The sequence below is a fragment of the Herpailurus yagouaroundi genome, unplaced genomic scaffold (genome assembly GCF_014898765.1).
Source record: "Herpailurus yagouaroundi ecotype Mexico unplaced genomic scaffold, PumYag 29, whole genome shotgun sequence".
In the NCBI taxonomy this organism is placed as follows: Eukaryota; Metazoa; Chordata; class Mammalia; order Carnivora; family Felidae; genus Herpailurus; species Herpailurus yagouaroundi.
In genome coordinates, this window is record NW_024412377.1 from 114,995,815 (window position 1) to 115,012,952 (window position 17,138).

General features: G+C 39.4%; 1 protein-coding gene and 1 long non-coding RNA gene across 10 annotated transcripts in view; one reads left to right on the forward strand and one right to left on the reverse strand.

The window, feature by feature from the left end:
• Window positions 1-4,725: 4,725 nt before the first annotated feature.
• SETD9 (SET domain containing 9) lies at window positions 4,726-11,981 on the reverse strand. 3 transcript variants are annotated; one of them, XM_040452885.1, is made up of 6 exons: window positions 11,858-11,981; window positions 10,042-10,409; window positions 8,547-8,670; window positions 7,944-8,059; window positions 7,125-7,226; window positions 4,726-5,090 (listed from the first exon to the last, which is right to left on the reverse strand). In XM_040452885.1, exons 1-5 carry the CDS (start codon window positions 11,953-11,955, stop codon window positions 7,174-7,176), a joined length of 759 nt encoding a protein of 252 aa, XP_040308819.1. In that variant the 5' UTR covers window positions 11,956-11,981; the 3' UTR covers window positions 4,726-5,090; window positions 7,125-7,173. The 3 variants fall into 3 exon arrangements, with proteins under 3 accessions (XP_040308819.1, XP_040308812.1, XP_040308827.1); XM_040452878.1 differs by having other exon boundaries at window positions 7,125-7,230; XM_040452893.1 differs by lacking the exon at window positions 4,726-5,090 and adding an exon at window positions 6,427-6,454.
• Window positions 11,888-17,138, forward strand: part of LOC121015706 (uncharacterized) — a 76,316-nt gene continuing 71,065 nt past the window's right edge. For 3 of the 7 annotated variants that reach the window (XR_005783945.1, XR_005783949.1, XR_005783934.1), the window contains exon 1: window positions 11,894-11,995. This is a non-coding gene — a long non-coding RNA (uncharacterized LOC121015706). Of the gene's footprint in view, window positions 11,996-12,021; window positions 12,164-12,226; window positions 12,320-17,138 lie in introns of those variants that run through there. The other 4 variants (XR_005783944.1, XR_005783936.1, XR_005783951.1 and 1 more) reach the window with 4 other exon arrangements.

Below are 17,138 nucleotides of genomic sequence, written 5' to 3' on the forward strand. Positions count from 1 at the left end.
TAAGCTATAACTCATGGGACATGGGTAGATATTTAACCACTGTTCGGTTGGTTTTTGAGGCAGTAAATAAGATATTTGATAGTGACAAATGGCAGATAAAATACTTTTTCTTTAAATCCTCTATAACAAATTTCCATATGGAATAAAACAGCCATCCCAAAATGAGGCTAGCTTATACTTTCAATGTAATTCAGGAAATATTTGTTGAATGTCTGTTTTGTTTCAAACACTGTTCTAGGTAAGTATGTCTTTTAGGAAGACGTGATGTCTATCAATTGTGTTGTTATTTGACAATGTATTTATGGTAAACTAGTCTTTCTTATCCTAGTATACATAGTTTAGTAGCCTCATAGAAATACCTTTTCAAAACCTTCATCTTTCAAGCTGAAGATCTCTTAGTGTAAGTTCACAAATTTGTTCACGTATTTCATTTCCTCTGAGCAGAGCTTTATCTAGTTCTTTTTTTTTTTTTTTTTGAGAGAGAGAGAGAGAAGGGGGTGTTGGGGAGGGGGAGGGCAGGAGGGCAGGGAGAGAGGGAGGGAGAGAGAATCTCAAGCAGGCTCCGCACTGCTAGTGGGGAGCCTGATGTGGGGCTTGATCCCACAAACTGCAAGGTCATGACCTGAGCCGACATCAAGAATCAGATGTTCAACTGACTGAGCCACCCAGGCGCCCCTAGTCCATTCTTAATATGCAGTGATCAGATAGCACATAGGGTCCAGATTTTGTACAAGGACACAAAGAGGATAAAATGAAAGCAAACGCTCTTGACTCCTCTGCTTTGGTTACTTTTCTAAAATCACATTCCTTCTTGCACAGATGCCACAGAGCATAAATGTTCAGGGGTCTGTGGTGGACACAACACAGTGCCTTCAGGTGGGGACAAGTACAGATGTTTTCAATCCAGCCAAGCACGTGGCCAAGTACCATGTGAGAGCTACAAAGTACTTAAGGCTTTTAGGGGAGAGAGGAGAGCCTTGTGGGAGCAGAATAATCTCTCCTGACTTGTAGACTTTATCTTTCTTGGCCATAATTTTCATCAACGATAGGCTTTGAGCCTGCAGCTTTTCTGACTTCTCAAAGGCCTCAGGGTATCTGTAAGTTACCTATTTCATTATGTACACTTTGAATTTATTTATTTTTAAATTTTTTTATGTTTATTTATTTCTGAGACAGAGACAGAACATGAGTGGGGGAGGGGCAGAGAGAGAGGGAGACACAGAATCTGAAGCAGTCTCCAGGCTCTGAGCTGTCAGCACAGAGCCCGACGTAGGGTTCGAACTCACAAACCATGAGATCATGACCTGAGCCAAAGTCGGTCACTCAACCGACTGAGCCACCCAGGCGCCCCTACGCTTTGAATTTAAACTAGCCCCTGGTACATAGCACTGTTTACCATTTCCCATCCAGGTAGGCGTTCTTTAATCCTCACCGTCTATTTCTGTGTCTCTGTGGATTCTCTGGCAAAATTGTATACTAGGGGACTGAATTCATGGTTCTAGACCAGGAGTGCTCACGTTTTTCTACGTTTAATACATTAGTTGACATTCACTTTCGAGAGACACACAGGCTGTTGTGTAACTCAATTTTGATGAGATGCTTACGCAAAGGTAAAGGCAATACTGCTACAAAGTTGTTTTCTGGTATAGAACTCAAAAGCATTTTGTAAGCATGTCAGAAATGAAATTAGCCATTTATAAATCTAAAAAAAATTTTAGTAAGAAAAAAGATAACATGGTTTTTCTGTGTTTTAAAATGTCAGTGTTACATTAAAAAATAAATTCACCCCTCCAGTGCAAACCAAGTCATGATACTAGGCAAGCTTTATACTCTCACCGTGAGCATTTTATGAGGAACCATGTTTTATTCTTTGTATATCCCAGGACCCTTCACCTAGTAGGTATCACTGAATGCTTGATGGCCTATATTACTCTTAAACTAATGGTGACTTGTCCCCTAGCTTTGAAAGAAAGACTTTTTGGGGCGCCTGGGTGGCGCAGTCGGTTAAGCGTCCGGCTTCAGCCAGGTCACGATCTCGCGGTCCGTGAGTTCGAGCCCCACGTCGGGCTCTGGGCTGATGGCTCAGAGCCTGGAGCCTGTTTCCGATTCTGTGTCTCCCTCTCTCTCTGCCCCTCCCCCGTACATGCTTTGTCTCTCTCTGTCCCAAAAATAAATAAACGTTGAAAAAAAAAAAAACTTGAAAGAAAGACTTTTTAAGACAAAAATTAGAATAGTATAATGAACAAACCAGATTGAACTGACATTTTGCCATATTTGATCTTTTTTCTATATAACATTTTTTCCCTGCACTAGTTAAGTTATTGACATTTCAAGAGTTCACTCCTAAAAACTCCAGCCCATCCTACAGCCCCTCCTAATATGTCACCAGGAGTTAGTATTTCTGTATTTTATATAAGGTTCTGGGTAACAGGATCTTCTTGGTCAAGTAGATTGTTTTGGGTTTTTTTTCCAATAAGATTAGTTTCTCCTGGTTTTAAGGATCTTACTGACACAAATAGAAGATAAAGGAGGCTAAGAAAAAGAATCAGATGCTGTCGCAAATGTACATTTACTATTTATACATGATACATATGATAGAGAAAAAAAGTGTAATAGGAAGTTTCAGGGCTGGCACTTAGGGATTGTGAATTGTGATTGTACGATGGTTGGCAAGGTGACAAAAAAGGGGAAGACCTTTGCAGGCACAAAAAACTAGTGCAGAAGCCCTGAAAGTGTGCGTGTGTCCAACAGGTTCAAGGTGTGGGAAGGAGGCAGATGTGCTTGGGGTAGAACGAGCAAGAGATGAGATCAGAGGTAGTGAATGGCTACATCATATATTTGAAGGACTTTAGCATTTATTCCAGTATATGAGGAGTAATGAGAGGATTTTGAGCAGAGGTAGGTCAAGATCTGAGTTACATTTACAAGAACCTCTCTGGGTGATCAATTCTGTAAAAGTGGCAGGAGTGGAAACAAGGGAAGGCAATTACGATGCTATTGAAATTGCAATAAACTAAAGAAAGTTGTTGATGTAGCAGTTAAGGTGGTTAAAATCTGGTTCCATGTTAGGATTTGAGGTGTCCTCTCCACCCAAGATTGGAACTGAGAAATGTGGGAGTCAGGTTGATGGAGATCAAGGAAAGATTACGAATGAAACTCACTGGAGAATGTGGCTTCAGAGCTGGGGCCAGGTGAGCTCACTAATACTCCACCTCCGAACTACTAGACTCACTCTATCACTGGCTGAGCAGAGAGAAGACCAGGACACCCTCTCTGCTGGCAGAGTCCACAGAAAAAAAAAAATACAGGGGTCTGGGCCATGGGTGCCTAGTTCTCCTCCAAAGATAATTTCAGAAAATCATTCTTCCTCCAATGGGTATAGAGAGAGGCCAGGAGCATCACTATTGGAAGTGCTCCCCCTTGGAATAAGAGAATGGGGAGGGGCACCTGAGTGGCTCAGTCGGGTAAGTGTCTGATTCTTGGTTTCAGCTCAGGTCATGTACTCAAGAGTTTGTGAGTTTGAACCCTGCATTGGATTCTGTGCTGACAGCAAGGAGCCTGCTTGCTTGCTCACTCGCTAGCTCGCTCTCAAAATAAATAAATAAACTTAAAAAAAAAAAAAAGAGAATGGGGAATACATGTTCCTCCCATCACCACTATCTTATGACTTTATTTCCATGCTAAAAGCTAAAACAATCCTTAAATCACACACACACACACACACACACACACACACACACACACACAACTCATGGCAACAACATATATTTTTGGCTTTAGTTTATAATATAAAAATATAGTTTTTATTTTTATTTTATTTTATTTTTTATGAAATTTATTGTCAAATTGGTTTCCATACAACACCCAGTGCTCATCCCCAAAAAATGCCTTCTTCAATACCCATCACCCACCCTCCCACCCCCCATCAACCCTCAGTTTGTTCTCAATTTTTAACAGTCTCTTATGCTTTGGCTCTCTCCCACTCTAACCTCTTTTTTTTTTTTTTCCTTCCCCTCCCCCATGGGTTTCTGTTAAGTTTCTCAGGATCCACATAAGAGTGAACACATATGGTATCTGTCTTTCTCTGCATGGCTTATTTCACTTAGCATCACACTCTCCAGTTGCATCCACGTTGCTACAAAGGGCCATATTTCATTCTTTCTCATTGCCATGTAGTACTCCATTGTGTATATAAACCACAATTTCTTTATCCATTCATCAGTTGATGGACATTTAGGCTCTTTGCATAATTTGGCTATTATTGAGAGTGCTGCTGTAAACATTGGGGTACAAGTGTCCCTATGCATCAGTACTCCTGTATCCCTTGGGTAAATTCCTAGCAGTGCTACTGCTGGGTCATAGGGTAGGTCTAAAAATAGAGTTTTTATTTTTTTATTTTTTTATGTTTTATTTATTTATTTATTTTTTTCAACGTTTATTTATTTTTGGGACAGAGAGAGACAGAGCATGAACGGGGGAGGGGCAGAGAGAGAGGGAGACACAGAATCGGAAACAGGCTCCAGGCTCTGAGCCATCAGCCCAGAGCCCGACACGGGGCTCGAACTCACGGACCGCGAGATCGTGACCTGGCTGAAGTCGGACGCTGAAGTCGGGCGCCACCCAGGCGCCCCTAAAAATAGAGTTTTTAAAGAAGTTTGTACACATCAACAGTGCAAGAAATGGTGATGATTTGGTTAAAATTTTATAAACCACAGAGATACAAAATAAAAGAAAAATTGAAATTTTAATGTCAGGCAGTAGGTTTTAATTTAATAAGCTGTGTTTTTAGGTGAAAACCAATTAAAATTATAATTGCATTATAAATTTGAAATTGTAATGAAGGAAATAGCTTTTAATATAAACACATTAACATCAATAAAAAAAAAATTCCCACTCCAATTAGGCCTCAAAATATTTGTTCTATAGGTGGAACTCAGAGATACAATTAACAAAAACATTTAGAATAAATAGCTGAATAGAAAACCTAATTTCTAATTCATAGTTAGCTGACAATTGTATAGTAGTTTGAAAAAAGCTCTTCTCCTTGTTTGATGTCCCTGAGTGCTACAAGAATGACACATCGAAGTGGGCTGAGGACAAAAAGAATACACAAAAGTTAGAAGTATTAACAAATCCAAGCTCATATTTTTAATATAACCAATTTAGCTGTTATAGACATAATTTTATTCAAATTTTTTACTATTGTCTTAGCTATTTGATTTCCATGAAGAAATAGTTCTTATCCCTGATGGAGACCACAAATCAGTAAGTTTAAAAAAAACATTTTTTTTAACATTTATTTTTGAGAGACAGAGCATGAGCAGGGGGGGAGGCAGAGAGAGAAGGAGACACAATCCAAAGCAGGCTCCAGGCTTTGAGGTGTCAGCATTGAGCCCAATGCTGGGTTCGAACCCACGAACTGTGAGATCATGACCTGAGCCGACGTCAGACGCTTAACTGTCACTTAACCGACTGAGCCACCCAGTTGCCCCTGTGGTTTAACATTTTAAAATTAATTTGTATCTTTGTATTCTGCAAAGATGAAAACATTACTTAAAATTAATTGGGATTAAAAAAATACTTTTATGAACACCGTAAGACATAAGTAACCTTCAATGTTCCTACTCAGTTAACTTTTCCTGTACTTGTTGAACAGTAGTGATATTATGCTCCAGAGCATATAGCTAAAAAAAAACCCAACTGTTACATGCACACACATAGAGACAGAGTATGTATCAAGTACAGAGAATAGTCAAAGTTTGTTGTGTTTTTAGACAGAGTAGGAGTCGGGGAGAAGGGAAGGGGGGAGAGAGAGGGAGAGAGGGAGAGGGAGAGAGAGAGAGAGAGAGAGAGAGAGAGAGAGAGAGAGAGAGAGAATCTTAAGCAGGCTCTATACTCAGTGTGAAGCCCAACGAGGGGCTTGATTCCATAACCCTGGGATCATGACCTGAGCTGAAACTGAAAGTTGGACGCTCAACCAACTGAGCCACCCAGGTGCCCCCAAAGAACAGTCTAAGTTTTAAATCTCTTTCATCTTAAAAGGACAATTTAATGGGGCCCATAAAAAATAAAGTTTGCTAGCACCTGGCAGCTCAGTGACATGACATAAAGATTATATTTTCCTATAGCACTGTTGATAAAGAACTCTACAGAATTACTTACATTTAGAAATTGTTACTTGAACACTTTCAGACTTTCCACTTATTGAATAGAAATGGTACATTAATAATATGTATTTTCTGAATATTTCCTCTTTTTTTTTAATGTTTATTTTTTTGAGAGAGAAAGAGAGAGAGACAGTGTGAGTCGGGGAGGAGCAGGGAGAGAGGTAGACACAGAATCCAAAGCAGGCTCCACGCTCTGAGCTGTCAGCACAGAGTCTAACATGGGGCCCAAACCCATGAACTGTGAGCCAAAAGTCAGGCACTTAACTGACTGAGCCACCCAGGTGCCCCTGAATATTTCATTTTTCATTAAGTTTCCAAACGGAAGAGTGAAATGAGCAAAAGAAAGAATAGTGTAATTTAGCCTTTTTCTTCAACTGGGTGTTCTCAAGTGAGATGAAGAACATAATGCTTAAAATGATTAAAAAATGTATTTGAAGATTTTGTAAGTAGAAAAGTAACAATGAATCACTTGAATAAAATTTTAAGGTTGATACTTATAAAGGACTACATAGAACGAAAATGGGTAATAAGAAGCAGAATGAGCTAAGTTAATGAAAAATATTAAACTTCAAATGAGCCTACATTAATACATTAAGGTATGATGAAAATCAAAATTTAAGTTATAATTTTTTCCTAAGAGAAATTATTCCAAGTTCTGTATAGCTTTTTCTTGGAATATATATATATATTTAAAAAAAATTTTTTTTAAGTTTATGTATTTATTTTGAGAGAGGACACACAAGAGAGGCAGGGGTGGGGGGCGGTGAGAGAGAGAATCCCAAGCAGGTCCACATTGTCAGTGCAGAGCCCTATGTGGGGCTCGAACCCACAAACCGTAAGATCATGACCTGACCTGAGATCAAGAGCCAGATGCTCAACCAACTGAGCCACCCAGGCACCCTCGAATATACATGTTTTTTGAGTACAGCAGAACACAAGGGATAGGAAAAGACTAACCTTTGTTTGTCACAGCTGTAGGCAATGTTTGGAAGATACTGTTTTAGCTCTATAGGAAAAAATGCAGGCACATCAAATTCCTGGTAACAGACATTAGCGGCTCTGTCTAGGAACAAGTATATAATTTTTAGAAATAGCCGTTTTAAAAAAGGTCATGGAAAACAGAACTGAATTTTAACACTTGATGCATGGTTTTCTAAATTATTAGAACATTTTCAAATTAATAATCACTATTACCTTCCAGGCATTACTAGATTATGTATGTTTTATTATTTACTTTTTGAAGATCAGAAAACAGAGACCCAGAAAGATTGAAGGTTACGTAGAAAAGTCAGGTTTCAAGTTCATATCTCCCTAACACCAAAACCTATGCTAAATGTAGGCGAGATCAAACTTATATTTTTAGGAAAGTCAAGCCCTAGAGAAGGTAAGTGATTCACAAAAGTAGCAACAGAAAGGGGATACCAGTCTAGTTTAACCTACAAGGTTCTACTGAGGCTCTGACAAAATGATCTCTAATGCTCTCTTTTTTTAACTATTAAAAAATGCTAAAATAATAATGATCAAAGGAGCATTTATCAGTTACCTATATTTACTGAAAAACCAGAAGAAAAATAGTAAATTAAAGAATTCCAATTAATGTATATCATTATTTCCCCAACTTCTTTACTATCTGCCTTCTCAGCATTACAATTTACAGGCTTTGAAAAGCTGAGATGTTAAATTTAACTGCCTCTGGCACTCAGTCATATAGCAAAGGAGGAAAATTACTACTGCTATATTTATATCTTGTCTCACAGACCCATAATGTCAACTTACCATTTGAACAATTGTTGACATACTGTCCTACAGCAAGTGGATTACAAATTTCTGATGTTAGCCATGTACTGTCACTCATTTTTAAAGGACCAAGTTGATCCCTCCCATTGCAAGATCTGAAACAGGTGAAAGCATTAGGTAAGAGATTGTTCTTTTATGTCTTACAGTAAAATCCAAAAGTACAAAATTAATCCTAGAACTGAACAAATCCAATTTCTCTTAAAAAGTTTTGTCTAGTCTGGGATGCCTGGGTGGTTCAGTCAGTTAAGCGTCCAATTTCGGCTCAGGTCATGATCTCACAGTCCCTGAGTTCGAGCCCCGGGTCGGGCTCTGTGCTGACAGACAGCTTGGAGCCTGGAGCCTGCTTCAGATTCTGTGTCTCCCTCTCTCTGACCCTCCCCCGTTCATGCTCTGTCCTTCTCTGTCTCAAAAATAAATAAAAAAAAAATTAAAAAAAAGTTTTGTCTAGTCAATAGGGCAGCTGAGTTGCCACTTAGCAGCTGTCTAAACAGATTTTTATTTAAAGTGAAAAGACCAGGGTCATGGTCATTTTCCTGTGGCTCTGTGTCCTATCGTTATGTTTGAACATGGGCACTAACTTACCTGTATACGACTTTTGATATTCCTTTGTCATTTCCATCAATAAGTACCCCATCCAGGCATCTAAAAATAAATGGATTTCCAATGGATTGGAAAAAGATTGGCTCATACTTCTGATATACTGTACCTATTATAAGATAAGGACATAGCAATATGTAAAAATAATAACATCATGATAAGCACCTATCTCTGGAAAATAAACATAACGTGAAATGAACTATTTTATTTTCTCTACCTTTTTCTAATATTTTACTCCAGTCTAGATTATCACATTCTCTTTGGCTACTTCTTCCCTTTAAAGAGTGTCCAAAAGTAAATGGAGCAGAGAATCAACTGGTTCACATAGCCAAATAAAATGTGACTATTTTGATTAATTAAAATGTGAACACCACATTTGAGATTCAGCTTTACAAAATTATAGGGGCTTTTTGTTTTGTTTTGTTTTTGATTTTTAAAGTAGAGTGTTCTTTGACATCCATTAAAAAGTCTTTTGGGTTCCTGGGTGGCTCAGTGGTTAAGCATCGAGCTTCAGCCCAGGTCATGATCTCACAGTAGTGAGTTCGAGTTCCACATCGGTCAACTCGAGCCCTGCTTTGCCTCAGGTGAGCTCGAGCCCTGCTTCAGGTGAGCTTGGTTTCTCTCTGCCCCTCACTGACTTGCGCCCTCTCTCTCTAAAAAAAAAAAAAAAAAAAAAAGAAAGTCTTTTAAGAAATGTATTTGTTAATAACCAGTTCAATAATATAGACAAAATGGGAATAAATGAATCTGATATTCAGGTTGTTTCCCCTTTCGCTAGCAGTAGAGGAAAGGAGAAAATTAGTATTTACTGAGTGTGTCCTATGTTACTGGCATCCTAATCTATTAAATTTATTCTAGTATTAATTTGTTGCCAGCTTGTTCTATTTAGCCTTTACAGAGGTTAGTTGTGTAGGAGGAAACCAACTCTTTTGCTTAGGGATGTAAAATTAGAAAACAATGTCTTTTTGAAAACATGTCTGAATTAAACATTTACAAATAATGTAATCTTAGTTTAACAAATAACATACCCTACTAAGCATTCTAGTCAATGATCTTTTTGCAAAGAAGCTGCTTTACTTTCAAAGTGTAGAAATGGCAGGAAGGTATTTATTGATTTACAGGTTTAAACTGTCATACCTGTTTTAACCCGTACTATTTTTACCTGCCAACTGACTTATTCTCTAGTGCTTTCTAAGTAATTCATCTTATCAAAGTAGGCCATACTATATTCTACATTTAAACATTGACTACAAAAATTTTCTTAAAAGAAAAGTGCTTTTATTCAAATAAATACTCAAGGATGCTTTCTAGCACATAAAATAATTTGTAGTTATTTTCGAAATCAGGATTTACAAATGTGTGGAAATCTCAGTTTCTAATTCAACTCCTTACTCAAAGGATTATAAGAGTAAGTATTTTGTTGGACTTATATTAACTGATAAATAGGAAACTCTTGGCAAAGCACTAATTGTGTCATTACCAGGATACATAGCTACAACCGCGCCTTTTGGTACCAATCCTCTGGTAACGAAGACACCTTTTCCAGCAGAAATCAATGAGCTAGTTGCTCGGGCAACACTGAAACCCAGTGTCTTATAAAGAATTTCTTCTGGTTTAAAGATATTTTGCTGTTGATGTCTGTATTCAAGCAGTTTCACCCTTGGATGTTGAACTGACAGTAGGTCATGATATTTTGATTTAACGGTTTCTGGAAGCATAGTCAAGATATCTGATTGCTTATTGAAATCATTAATGAACAGAGCCTGGAAAACTTTCAGTAATGTTCCTAGGACATCTTCATCTGAGATAACTTTGTCTTTGGATTCCTCTGGAACATATCGGACGGTCCTGAAAACAGGAAAAGTTTCCATTCACTACCCTTCAAGTGATAAAAGTCAGGCTTCATGCCTTCATGCCTTCTAAGTTACTGGGCTTACTGATGATTATTCTCATGTGTTTGAAGGGCATAAAACTAAAAAGTTCAAGAAAGAATTGTTTGGGGATAGTTCTAGTTCGCTAACTCCTGGCAATCCCTACCCAAGTTACAAATAGCCGGTTATCTGTGAAAAGTCTATCTGTACCAAATGCTGTTGGGTCCTTACATTCATTATCTCATCTTTGCAGACAGGGAAACTGAGGCTTGACGTTGGGGTGCTTGCCCAAGATCCTAAAGCTGTTAAGCTGGAAAGCCACAGCTCAAACAGAACTAGTTCTTCTTCCCACTACATCCATGGCCATTATGTGAATATCGCATAAGAATCCTCATATATTTTATAGGCATTTAATTACAAAGACAAATTTAACATATACTTTGTCACATTCTCTCCCGGGAATACTTACTTCTTTAATGGCTCCATCATTTTTACTCGCATAATGGTATTATTTTTTACTTCTTGACAAAAAGAAAGCCATTCCGCCTCACAATTCTATAGCAACGGTGGCCCTGAATTCACGTTTCCGCGGAATCAAACTTTGGAAAAGCTCTTCGGTTATTAACTGGCCTTCAGTGGAGCTAGCTTTGCCTATTTAAGTGAGCATTATTACGTGAGCTTCTTCACGATGGCTACTATGCCACTTACTAGAGCCGGAATTAACAGTGACTCCACCGCCACCCACTCAACTAGATCCCTTTCTTCAGGCATGGACTATTCTAAACCCCACAATCGGACGTGTTTTTAGTGACATTTTGCTCGTTTTTCTGCGTCAGCAAGTTGTTATCCTCACATCCAAGCCGGGCTGCTTTCACCATATAAACTATGGAGCTATGAAAATAAACCTCAGTTTGGCTTTTCTAAGGAACTTTGAAGTATGCCCTGGCGGAGAGAAGGCCATGCACCCTCACGCTGTATAAACTTTGCTCTTTTTCAAAAGTTTCTATTTTTTGCCCGGACAGAAACGCCCGTCAGCGAAGACCTCTAAAGAGCACGAGCCGCACTGCCCGTGAGGGACGCCCGCCTCACAGACCTCACAGCGCGGGGTACTCTGGGAGAGTAGGCCTCAGGTCCCACCCTCCTAAGGCTCCCCACGGTCTTCGGTATCCCAGCTGTCCTCCGACTCCACCAGCCTCGGCTTCGCCCACTTCAGGCCCCGCCCCACCTCAGGTTCTGCTCGCTACGGGCCCGCCCACCTCGGGCCCCAGGGTCGCCTGAGGCTCCGCCCACCAGAGACCGCCGTTTAAAGAGCTTTTCGCCGGAGGTTCCGCCCACTTAGGGCCCACATGCCTCCAGTTCAGCGGCCCTGGTGGCGTCGTGGGGCTGAAAGAAGACGTCCCTGGTCTGCCGGCCTCGCCCTCTCACCTCGGGTTGTGGTTTAGGTTCAGCGCGATCCAAGGAACGAAGCGGTACTTGTAACGACGCCATCGCTGCCACAGGCCCCGCAGCAGGCGGCCCGGCATGGCCGTCCCGCGGCGCTGTAACGAGGACAGCGCCGGAGAGGTGGGTCACAGTCGCGGGCCCGCCCTGGTCCGGGGAGGAGCGGAGGCCACGCCGTCCCGCCCCTCTTGGGTCTCCGCCTTCAGTGCCTTGCTCCTTTGCCCTGGGACTCCCTTGAATCTTGTGGCCTCAGTCCCTCTCCTTTATTGACCTCAGCTGGCTGAATCGTAGGTTCGTGTAGCTGAGAGAAGCCCTCTATTCCCCTTTTCTTTCTCCATTCGCTCGTGTATTTACACACACGCGCGCGCACACACACACACCCAATTCGGAGAAGTTCAGACCACGCTTAGTTCCAGTGGATGCAAACTACAAGAATCTCTGAAATCAGTACGTGTTTGTTAAGAATTTATGGGGTGCCTGGGTGGCTCAGTCGGTTAAGCTTGGTGGGTTCAAGCGCGATGTAGGGCTCTGCGCTGACGGCTCGCAGCCTGGAGCTTGCTTCGGATTGTGTGTCTCCCTCTATCTCTGCCCTTCCCCCGCTCACACTCTGTCTCTGTCTCTCTCAAAAATAAATAAATAAACATAAAAAAAGTATCAGACTGATGTGTTTTCTACCAGTCTTATTTCTATGTGTTTGTCTTATTTCAGTCTTATTTCTATGTGTTCTGTATTCCTACAGAAAATCATAGATATATGTGTGAATGTTTTCAAGCTATTACAAATATCCACAACTTCTTTTGTTTATTCAAAAATGTATTTTGGAGTTTCCCATATTAGTTTGTATAATTACACTTTATTATTCTGTTTCTACGGTTTTAATATCGTTTATTACTATTTAATTTTCTGGTTAAGTGTACTTCGAATCTAAAAAGTTCTCTTCTGGGGCGCCTGGGTGGCGCAGTCGGTTAAGCGTCCGACTTCAACCAGGTCACGATCTCACGGTCCGTGAGTTCGAGCCCCGCGTCGGGCTCTGGGCTGATGGCTCAGAGCCTGGAGCCTGTTTCCGATTCTGTGTCTCCCTCTCTCTCTGCCCCTCCCCCGTTCATGCTCTGTCTCTCTCTGTCCCAAAAATAAATAAACGTTGAAAAAAAAAACATTAAAAAAAAAAGTTCTCTTCTAGTTTTGGTTTGTCAAGAATTTTTGTTTTAAGTTGATGAGTATCATATGCTTTTCTTTGCTATTTACTGAGGTGATCACATAATTTCTCTATGTTTTTTTGTTAATGTATGAATTATACATTGTCAGATGTTACACCATGCTTGGATTGAGATAGCTAGATAGTTATGAGTAACACATTGGTCACACTCTAGGTTTTTATATGCTTTTGTTGTCTCAAATTTATTTCGAAGTGTGTTATAAAATTTTCAGTGTCGTGGCTTGTTTGTAGTTTTGTTTTCAGGTTTTGGTGTTAGACTTTTGCTGACCTCATAAAATGGATTGAGAAGTATTCTCTTTTCCTCTACTTATGAAAAAAGACCAAAACATTTGTATAGGAATGGTGTTATTCCTTCCTTGAATGTTGATAGAATTCACCAGTGAAATCATTTGGGTTTGTAGTTTTCTTTGATAATGAATTCAGTTTTTAAAATTGAAGTACAGTTGTCATACAATATTAGTTTCAGGTGTACATAGTGATTCAACATTTATATACATTAGTAAGTGATCTCCATCAGAAGTCTGGCTACCATCTGTCACCATACAAAGTTGTTACAGGTTTGTTTTTTTTTTTAATTTTTTTTTCAACGTTTATTTATTTTTGGAACAGAGAGAGACAGAGCATGAACGGGGGAGTGGCAGAGAGAGAGGGAGACACAGAATCAGAAACAGGCTCCAGTCTCCGAGCCATCAGCCCAGAGCCTGACGCGGGGCTCGAACTCACGGACCGCAAGATCGTGACCTGGCTGAAGTCGGACGCTTAACCGACTGCGCCACCCAGGCACCCCACAAAGTTGTTACAGGTTTTGAAATAGCAAGAATTCTTTTTTTATGGCTGAGTAATATTCCATTGTATATATTTATACCACATATTCTTTTTAAAAATTTTTTTTGTAATGTTTGTTTATTTTTGAGACAGAGCATGAGCAGGGGAGGGGCAGAGAGAGAGGGAGACACAGAATCTGAAACAGGCTCCAGGCTCTGAGGTGTCAGCACAGAGCCCAATGGGGGCTTGGACCCATTAACTGTGAGATCATGACCTGAGCCGATGTTGGACGCTTAACTGACTGAGCCACCCAGGTGCCCCACCACATATTCTTTATTCATGTTTTGATAATGGACACTTAGGTTGTTTACATATCTTGGCTATTGTAAATAATGTTGCAGTGAACATGGCGGTGCATATATCTTTTCCAGTTAGTGATTTTGTTTGCTTCGCAGCTGTGAAATTGTTGAAATGTATGGTATTTCTATTTTTAATTTTTTGGGGGAACTCCAGACTATTTCCCATTGAAGCTGCACCATTTTGCATTCCCACCAACAGTACACAAGGTTTCCCTTTTCTCTGCATCTTTGCTGACACTTGTTATTCCTGGTCTTTTTGATACTAACCATTCTGACAGGTGTGAGGTGATATCTCATTGTGGTTTTGATTGGCATTTACTGAAGATTAGTAACGAGTATCTTTTCATGTGTCTCTTGGCCATCTGTATGTCTTTGGAGAAATGTCTATTCAGGTTCTCTACCCACTTTTTAATTGGATTTTTTTTTTATTGAGTTGTATCAGTTCTTTATATATTTTGGATATTAACCCTTTATTGTTTTATTAGTTGCAAATGTCTTCTTTCATTTAGTAGGTTGCCTCTCATTTTGTTGATGTTTTCCTTCACTGTGCAAAAGTTTTTTAGTTTCATGTAGTCCCATTTATTTTTGCTCTTGGTGTCCTTGCCTGAGGATGCAGATCCAAAAAAATACTGCTAACACCAATGTCCAGGAGCTTACTGCCTATGTTTTCTTCTAAGAGTTTTATGGTTTCACATTTAAGTCTTTAACCCATTTTAGTTTAATTTAATTTCGTGTGTGGTGTAAGAAAGTGGTCTAGTTTCGTTGTTTTGCAAGTAGCTCTCCAGTTTTCTCAGGACCAAATTATTGAATAGAATGTCTCTTCCTCATTGTATATTCTTATTTTCTTTGTTGAAAATTAATTGACTGCATAAGTGTAAGGTTTTTCCTGGACTCTAGTCTATTCTGTTGATCTGTATGTCTGGGTTTGTGCCAGATCACACTGTTTTGATTATTATAGCTTTATAGCATAGTTTGAGATCAGGGAGTATGATGCCTTCTTAAAAATTATTTATTTATTTTTTTAATGTACATCCAAGTTAGCATATAGTGCAGCAGTGATTTCAGGAGTAGATTCCTTAATGCCCCTTACCCATTTAGCCCATCCCCCCACCCACAACCCCTCCAGCAAATCCTCTGTTTGTTCTCCATATTTAAGAGTCTCTTACGTTTTGTCCCCCTCCCTGTTTTTATATTATTTTTGCTTCCTTTCCCTTATGTTCATCTTTTTTGTACCTTAAGTTCCTCATGAGTGAAGTCATATGATATATTTGTCTTTCTCTGAGTAATTTCGCTTAGCATAATATCCTCTAGTTCCATCCATGTAATTGCAAATGGCAAGATTTCAGTCTTCTTGATTGCTGAGTAATACTCCATTGTGTGTGTGTGTGTGTGTGTGTGTGTGTGTGTGTGTGTGTGTGTGTATAGATATATATACACACACACACACACACACACAACATTTTCTTTATCCATTCATCCATCGATGGACATTTGGGCTCTTTCCATGCTTTGATGTTGTTGATAGCTCTGCTATAAACATTGGGGTGCATGTGTCCCTTTGAAACAGCACACCTGTATCCCTTGGATACATACCTAGTAGTGCAATTTCTGGGTCATTGGGTAGTTCTGGTTTTTTTTTTTGAGGAACCTCCATACTTGGCTGCACCAGTTTGCATTCCCACCAGCAGTGCGAAGGAGATCCTCTTTCTCCGCATCCTGGCCAGTGTCTGTTGTTGCCTGAGTTGTTAATGTTAGCCATTTTGACAGGTGTGAGGTGGTATCTCAGTGTGGTTTTAATTTGTATTTCCCTGATGATGAGTGATGTGGAACATTTTTTCATGTGTTGGTTGTCATCTGGATGTCTTCTTTGGAGAAGTGTCTATTCATGTCTTTTGCTCATTTCTTCACTGGATTATTTTTTTTGGGGGTGTTGAGTTTGATAAGTTCTTTATAGATTTTGGATACTAACCCTTTATCTGATATGTCATGGTCTTGGATTCTTGTGTATTGAGAGTTTTTTGATTACTGATTCAACTTCATTACTAGTTATAGGTTTGATCAGATTTTCTATTCTTGATTCAATCTTGGAAGATTGTATGTTTGTAATTTACCTATATCTTCTGGTTTTTCCTATTTGTTAGCCTATAATTGCAGGATTTTTCTTATAATCCTTTATATTTCTGTGGTGTTCATTGTAACTTCTCTCTCATTTCTGATTTTATTTATTTGGGCCCTCTTTGTTTTTTTCTTGTAAGTCTGCGTAATGATTTGTTGATTTTGTTTATGTTTTCAAACAACCAGCTCTGTATTTCATTAATATCCTCTGTGATCTTTATTTCCTTTCTTCTACAACATTAGTATTAGTTTGTTCTTTTTCTAGTTCTTTTAGGTGTAAGTTTATTTGAGATTTTTCTTGTTTCTTGAGATTGGCCTGCATTGCTATAAGCTTTCCTCTTAGAACTGTGTTGTCTGCATCCTGCAGGTTGTGGACCATTGTGTTTCCATTTTCATTTGTCTTAAGGTGTTTAAAAACATTTTTTTTAAATGTTTTTAATTTATTTTTGAAAGACAGAGACAGAGAATGAGTGGGGGAGAGCAGAGAGAGAGACACACACAGAATCCAAAGCAGGCTCCAGGCTCTGAGCTGTCAGCACAGAGCCCAATGCGGGGCTCGAACTCATGAACCATGAGATCATAATCTGACCGAAGTCAGATGCTTAACTGACTGAGCCCCTCAGGCACCCCTGTCTTAAGGTATTTTTTAAATTTTCCTTTGATTTTTTTATTAGCCCATTGGTTATTAAGTAGAATGTTGTTTGGCCTTCATGTGTTTTTTGTTTGTTTTTTTTTTCCCCCATTTTTTTTTTCTTGCAAGTGATTTCTAGTTTCATACTGTGTGGTCAGAAAAAATGCTTGATATTATTTA

Excerpts from the sequence above, each read along its gene's own strand:
- SETD9 (XM_040452878.1), bottom strand. The coding sequence starts at position 11,955 with ATGCCGGGCCGCCTGCTGCGGGGCCTGTGGCAGCGATGGCGTCGTTAC. Across the intron at positions 8,060-8,546 it reads ATATCAAAAGTCGTATACAG|ATCTTGCAATGGGAGGGATC; the intron begins GTAAGTTAGTGC and ends CACCTGTTTCAG. Across the intron at positions 7,231-7,943 it reads TGTCAACAATTGTTCAAATG|ACAGAGCCGCTAATGTCTGT; the intron begins GTAAGTTGACAT and ends ACTTGTTCCTAG.